The sequence below is a fragment of the Electrophorus electricus genome, chromosome 13, assembly GCF_041902795.1.
Source record: "Electrophorus electricus isolate QZ-2024a chromosome 13, ASM4190279v1, whole genome shotgun sequence".
Lineage (NCBI taxonomy): Eukaryota > Metazoa > Chordata > Actinopteri > Gymnotiformes > Gymnotidae > Electrophorus > Electrophorus electricus.
The window spans coordinates 14,258,652-14,266,698 of NC_137509.1; the positions used below are offsets into that span (position 1 = coordinate 14,258,652).

Consider the following 8,047-nt stretch of genomic DNA (forward strand, 5'->3'; position numbering starts at 1 on the left):
AGGAACCTCCACCATGCTTCATTGTTGCCTACAGACACTCATTATTGTACCGCTCTCCAGCCCTTCGGTGAACAAACTGCCTTCTGCTACAGTCAAATATTTAAAATTTTGACTCATCAGTCCAGAGCACCTGCTGCCATTTTTCTGTACCCTAGATCCTATTTTTTCATGCATAATTGAGTCGTTTGACCTTGTTTCTATGTTGGAGGTATGGCTTTTTGGCTGCAACTCTTCCATGATGACCACTTCTGACCAGTCTTCTCCAGACAGTAGATGGGTGTACCTGGGTCCCACTGGTTTTTGCCAGTTGTGAGCTGATGGCACTGCTGGACATGTTCCGATTTTGAAAGGAAATAAGATTGATGTGTTTTTCATCTGCTGCATTAAGTTTTCTTGGCCAACCACTGCGTCTGCCATGCTCAACGTTGCCCCGTTTCTTTGTGCTTCTTCAAAAGAGCTTGAAAAGCACAAATTGAAGCCCCAGTCTGCTTTGAAATTTTTGTCTAGGAGAGCCCTTGCTGATGCAGTGTAACTACCTTGTGTCTTGTTGCTGTGCTCAGTCTTGCCATGGTGTATGACCTGTGACATGAAACTGTCTTCCACAACCTCATCTTAGTAGCAGAGTTTGGCTGTTCCTCACGCAGTTTTGAGCCTCCTACACAGCTGTTTATGTTTCAGTTAATCACTGTGTTTCAACCTAGTGAAAATGTGAAATGTGAAATTGATGATCATTAGCACCTGTTTAGTATAATTGGTTGATCATACACCTGACTATAATCCTACAAAATCCCTGACTTTGTGCAAGTATACCTATAAGAATTGATGCTGGTTTGAAGGCAAAGGGTAGTAACACCAAATATTGATTTGATTTAGATTTTTCTATTGTTCACTCACTTTGCATTTTGTAAATTGATAAAAATAAACAATTATTATTTGTATGTTTGAAAAGATTCTTAGCTTACAGCATTTTTTCACACCTGATATGCACTTATTGGCTCATTCCACATATCAGGGTAAAATACCCCCTTTATTGTGTTCGAGTTACCTAAAAAAAAAAAGATTTACTATGCGATCAGCCTAATGGACTTTTTGGTGACAGACCTTGAGTGCTATTCATAGCTGTGGTATGCTCTTAGGGTTTAAGTTCATAGTCTTGGGCCACTGGATGAAAGACTGGATGAAATTTCTCTTCTGTTTTTATTTCTGCATTGTCAGTATTATGATTTATTGTTTCTTGAAACATTTACATTTTTTTGTATTTGGCTCTTATCCAGAGCATCTTACACATATGTATCATATTATAAAGAGTTTCTTTGGCTCTTGTGACAAAATCTGGGCGTGATAATTCTTGTGAAAATCTCATGATGAGTGATGTGATAAATCAACTCAACACCGGACTGGATGTGGCAGTGTTCTGTCTTGTGTTTTGTCATCTGTCACATAAAGGTCTCTGAAGCTGGGAAGACGATGGAAAAAATCCAAAACCTACATAAAGCTTTTGCATCTCTAAATCCTACTAATTCAAGTGCCAGACACATACTTCTTTATGATCACACAAAAGATAAAACTCAAAAGGATTCACCAGTGATGTTTGTGTCTACACTATACCTATGGTACAAAGACTTGAATTAATTAATTTATTGCTTTTCTAAATGTTGGGATACTTCCCACCAGTGTCAAAAATAGAGTATGGTACAGGCATACAATAGCATTTAAATTATTTTATACTGACTGTGTCACCTAAGGTAGTCAATAGGGAGAGAGCAATTTAATTTCTATATATAGAGAAAAGAATAACCCTTAATAAACCTAACTAACTAGCTTGCTAACTAACTGGTGTTATTGTCCAGGACTGGATAATGATGGGGGCATTTGGGCTTGTGATTCATTTAACATGTTAGCAGAAATAGATCCTTTGTTACATGAGTTCAGTATGAATGTAGCAGAGTTCCTAAGGTTTTGCTTCCAGAGGTGCCATGTTTTTGTGGTGCGATGGCACTGCAAAATGTCATTAGTTGTCCAGTTGTGCCATGTATACACCCAGCAGTAGATATTCATGATCTGCCAACAAGATTTCCCTGGGAGCTCCTTGTGTTACGTGCCATGATGATCACAGCATCAGGCCGAAACCCTCCAGCAGTGACTCAAACTAAACAGGTGCGCAGGCCTGGGTGTGCAGTATATTTTAGATTCACCACCGTCACGCTTTAAACAATCATGATACCCTGCAAGGCCAATAAACTAACCCTATGATGGACATCCAGCACATTTTGTTATTGCAATGAGAACATGAGAGCACTGACCCTCATCCATGCAGAGAGCTGAGAGCAGTCAGAGTCCCTCAGGCTTCTATATTTGCTTGAATTTTCATGCATATTTAATTACTGTTCAGCCCTGAATGTGCAGGGGTACCTTATTTGACCTTATTAAACCCATATCTGCCCAGTAGGGGCCAAGTTTCTGTCATGTAATTTCACTTAGATTTGGCTGTTTTCTTGGCAACAGTTATGGTGACTTGGCAACAGTTATGGTGACTTATGTTGACTCAGGGGTGTACAACTGATGTGTATTAATTTCACATTGAAGATTTATTACCTGATACTCTTTCACTATCCTGGCAGAGGTCTGTCTATTTCCTCTCTTATGTCTCCCAAATACATTGGTCTCCATGTTATGTCTCTTAAATATATGCATCTCACATTTTTACATACCACAATATACATAAAAAATGTTAAATTAGTGCTTCTATATTATGTATTATTATAGAAAACTGCAATTAGGTATATGTTATGCGTATGTGCTCCTGCAGAAGTAACCCCCACCCTGTTGTTTCTCTCTATGTCTCTTCTCCGGACATTCCAACTAATTTATTGACACGTGGGTATGGTTCCTCATTACAGCTTACACACATTATGGCATGAATACTAACTTTAAATACGAAGTCAACATGTATGGCTGAGTGGTTTTGGATGGTTTGCCTTACTGATTAACTGTGTGGCCCTAAATGTAAGTACAACATTTGCAAAGTAAATTAAAGGGTGGCGTCCCATGCTGACATGGGGTAATGACTTAAACATGGCAGATGTAAACCATGCATGCCTTTCCACCTTTCCTAACTCTCTCAGGAGCATTCATTATTTTTGGTGCAGTGTAGTAAGTTTCTGGTTGGAGGGGTAAGTCAGCAGTGCTGCAGGCTCAAGGCAACCTAATACCACTGAGCTTTGAGTTTCCAAATTAGTAAGAATTGCCAGAATAGTGTTTTCCCTGTCACTGGCAGTGTTTCTGAAGACACAGTATACTGTGAAACACTCATCAATCAGTTCGCTAACTAAAGTAATCTGGTTTGTTGAAGCACTCTTCTTCACATTAGATTTTCCCACACCCACATGATTAGACTGCCATTCTTGCTTTCCATTGTCTTCATAGAATGACAGAACCCAAATTGCAACATGTACACTTTGTTTTTTTATTTTTTTCTGCAGGCTGCAATTTGTCCTTGGTTGTTGAGGGTCTCTTTAATTGAAAGCAGTGGGGCATATGGTAAATTACCATATAAAACACAACAATGCTTCTAGCATCTTTTGTCTTCTTAAGAACCCCAAGATCTTAAGTCTTTGTGAGATCTTCTGCTGAAACATGAAATCCGATATGTGCTGTAACCAGCGGATCACTGCAGAGTGCTGCACGTTTTGTCTGATCAGTGATCAAAGGAATCACAGATTTTAATGAAAACATCTGCTTGTCTGCATTAATGACCAATGTAAGTGGGGGGTGTGTTTGTCACTCTGACATGCATAATGTTGATAGGATGTTTTGATGATCTGCAGAATGCTAAGGAGTCAGAATGACAGCAATGACCCATTTGCATACTCTAGCTGTACATTTCACTTTGAAGTCAACTGGCAGCAGTTTCTTACTGCCAAGAGAGATTTATCTTTGATGTGAGTAGAACTGACTGAGGCACATATGGCAATCATAAATAAACTGAAAAGCTATGATGCTATATATATATATATATACATATATATATATATATATATATATATATATATATATATATATATATATATATATATATATCACTTACACTCACTGCTCACTTGTCTAAACCTTTTTAATAGTTGCATTTTATAGGTGTACAAACTTTACCTCATTTGTTGCCATGCACAACTCACCAGCCACCTTCTACCGATTCATCATTTACTGTCCAGAGAACTGTTGCTCAACAAACCTTATTTGGATGGTAGACCATCTTCAATTCAGCAGCAACACCGACATGACACTTACATGGTGATTTGAATATGTATCACTGAGTTACGAATTGTCTGCCACCCCAAAATATCCAGTCAGCAGTTGTCCTCATGAATGCTAATGCAGAAATTGACCATTTGTGAAGACTTAAAAGATGGCTAACACATATTGTGCATGGCAACAGACAGGCTAACTATAACCATTTATATGGGATTATCACCATAACCAAAGTAATTTCTAATTAATATAGGTTTCTAATAAAATGACAAACATATGTAGGTTACATATTTCACACTGTTATATTATGTTTCATAATGTAGGTTACATTGTTTCAGTTACACACACACAAACAAATATTTGTCATATAGTAAAATATCATATGGCATAGTGTCTGTGGGATTTATAATTCCAATAATTTATAATATCCGAGGTTTTGTTACACTACAATCTCAAAGGTTGCACATATTTTACTGAACATTGTAGACCCACAACACATTTTTCACAAGCTCAAAGTTGAACAAACATGACCATGGTAAATTAAATCATGCAAGAATGATGGTGTGGTCAATTTTAGGAATTTAACACCTACAACTACAACTGGAAATATATTTGCTTAATTCACCTTAGCCAGGATATCTGTACAAAATAAAACAAGCAAGCAAAAAACATGAATATATTGTAGATCTAGACAGATGGGCATCAATAAGTATCTTATCATTATTAATTATGTGCATCTTACCTCTTATTAATTCTGACTTCAAAATAGTGTCTATTGGCCAGCACCTCCATTGTTCCCCTTAACACCTAAAAAAATGTTTGATTTCAGTCAAGTATAAAATGTGTAGTGCTTTCACAAGGTGGTGGTACGGGATGTACAGGTTCCATTGCGGAACAAAGTGTCGGAGGCTAAGCACTCCTTGGGGAAGTTCTGCGGCCTGCAGGTTGTCTGCCGCCGCAGCGCCACAGCATAGTAATCCACCTGCTCTGTGTCTAGCCCATTCTCCAGCCAGCGGAAACAGACAATGCGCTGGAAGGAGCGCCGGAAGTTGTCAGACACAAATCCGTAAAGGATGGGATTCGCTCCACTGTTAGCGTAGCTGAGAATGACAAAGAGCTGAGTGACCAATGGGTCTGGTGGCTGGCAAAAGACGCTAATCAGCTGCACGATGTAGAAGGGCATCCAGCAGAGCACAAAGACGGCCACCACCAGGAGCACCATGCGTGTGATCTTCTTCTCCGAGCGCCGGCGCTGTATCCACCCTGCCTTGAGCCCCACTGCTCGCATGCGCACCACGATCAGGCAGTAACACAAGCAGATGGCCGCCACGGGCAACATGAAGCCAAGCAGGAAAGTGTAGACCACAAAAGCCTCGGACCACGAGGCCTCCGGCCACCTGAAGTTGCAGTCCACCGCCCCATCCTGCGCCGGCACCGTATCTGCAAATATGATGATCGGCAAGATGACGAGGAGCGAGAGTCCCCACACACACACGTTGATCACCTTTGCGACGGTGGGGCGGCGGTAACGTGCCGCCTTGATGGGATGGACCACGGCGATGTAGCGGTCCACGCTCAGCACGGTCAGGCAGAAGATGCTGGTGAACATGTTGATGCCATCCACGCTGAGGACCAGGCGACACATCAGCGAGCCGAACGGCCAGTGGCGCACGGCCGCCGACGTGGCCAGGAACGGCACGCTCAACATGAAGAGCTCGTCAGCAATAGCCAGGTTCAGAATGTAAATGTTGGTGGCTGTTTTCATTTTGGCATACTTGAGGATGACGTAGATGACCATGGCATTGCCTACAATGCCTACACAGCATACCAGTGCATAAATGGAAGGGAGGATGATCTTGCTCGCATCAGACTCTGGCTGGAAAGCCTCATAATCAGCAGTGGAATTGAAGGGAAGGGAAGTTGAGAAGAGAATGCCGTCGGTGTCATTATAGCCTGCTAATTCTGCCATTTTGTAATTCTGCCAGTAATTTTTGATTATTATTCAAAGATATCCTCCCTTTTAAACTTTTAATAACTTGATATATGCTCCTATTAAAAAGCACATACACATTGTTTCAGAGATGACACATCTCTTGAACAGGTTATGTTATAATGTGGAATTTATTTTGTCTCTTCATCCAGAAGACGTGTCCTTGACCAGGCAAAAATAAAGCAACAGCGGATTCCTTACGGCCTGTTCCTAAACCTGCTTGAACGTAACTCAAGAACTCATCAGATATTCAGCCTTGGAGCCTTTTGGCAACATAGCTGGCAGAAGATTAAAATCCTCTGTGGATTTCTCATTTATTCATAAATAAACTTGTGCTCATATAGGAGTGTAGATGAGCATGTTTGCCTTCACACCCAGGCTTGGCAAAAAGCAAACATTCCAGTTCTTCTTCAGGAAAGTAGATCTGTGCATCAAAGCATTAAAGTTTACCCTCCCCACTTATCAGAGAGTCCCTGCTTCTAGAGAAGCTCATTTGTGATAGCATTGAATCTTGCTACACTCTTCTGTCCAATCACATAATGATAGATTCTTCTGAAGGAAAGGACATTCTGTCATAGCATCCACAGCAAAAGAGTCTGATCATTCCCTGTATCAGACTCTTGTATCTCATATGTTATATACTCCATGTGGTGTACCTGTAAGAACCACCCCCAACCCCCAAAAAGTAAGCTTTTAGTACAAATTAATTTAATTGTCAAAGCAAAAAATAAATAAATAAATGTACTTTAAATTAAATTAAAGTAAATAAATGTTTTTGCATGTAGTATCAACACATTTATGTTACATGTTATTTTTCAAGGTTATGAGATCAAGACTCTAAGACTGTAACAAATCATAATGTTTATCTATTGGACACACAAAACCACAAACAAAAATGACACATACTAGATTGCTCTGCCATTGCTTTGTGATCATGTGACAATGTGCGACAATTTTTGACATTGTGGGTGAAGCAGAGGTGAAATGCATCTGTCACTCGAATTTCTCTGTATATCTGTCACACCCTTTGCCCCTGTCTTCCCAGCCAACCCAATGTTAAACTGAATCACTCAGCGACCTTTGAAACCAATTTCAAAGCTTACCAAACACCCTGTAGAGGGAAGAAATATAACAGATGTTTCCTAAAAAAGGGTTTGATGGGGGATAAAAAGGAGTGGAACAAACCTTGACTTAGCCAGCAAAAATAGCAAATATGAAGTTATTAGAAAACTACTAAGCTAATTGCCTCTGTGGCTGGAATATGAATAGGCAGTATTTGCATTTATGGTGGATTTGAGGAGACCCAATTGGGTGTGGTGTGGTTCTGTGAGCAGAATGCTAGGGGATGGACCAGACATTACCAATAAATGTTATCATACCATATCCTCTGCTCTGACACATTGTTTTATTATATGGTGAAGGGAGCATAGATAAGGTTTATTTGACCTTACAGATTTGATGTGATATCAGGGTCAGGTGAATGAGATGCTTCAAAGAGTTTAGTTCAAATTAGATAACAGCAAACACCCAGTTTTATTACTGATGTTATTACTGATGACAATCGGAGAGTGTTTGTCAAAAGTAACCAATCTGCCAACAGTTAGTTGATAAATAACCACCAAAATTAATTACTGTCCATTAGCACTTTTCCCATCACAAAATCTCAATATTTTATAGTAGTAATTGCTTTGTACTTAAAAAGCAGACAAAAGACAACACAGCAGGAGTGAGTGCGTGAGAGAGAGAGAGAGAGAGAAAGTGGTTGGGAGCTAGAGAGAGAAGGAAGGTAGGAGCTAATCGAGGGGTAGA

The 8,047-nt window shown here is 39.9% G+C and overlaps 1 protein-coding gene across 1 annotated transcript; it reads right to left on the reverse strand.

Annotated features, from left to right (window-relative positions):
- Positions 1-4,176: 4,176 nt before the first annotated feature.
- sstr1b (somatostatin receptor 1b) lies at positions 4,177-6,825 on the reverse strand. The gene has a single exon (XM_027017240.3). It carries the CDS (start codon positions 6,215-6,217, stop codon positions 5,102-5,104), a length of 1,116 nt encoding a protein of 371 aa, XP_026873041.1. The 5' UTR covers positions 6,218-6,825; the 3' UTR covers positions 4,177-5,101.
- Positions 6,826-8,047: the final 1,222 nt, after the last annotated feature.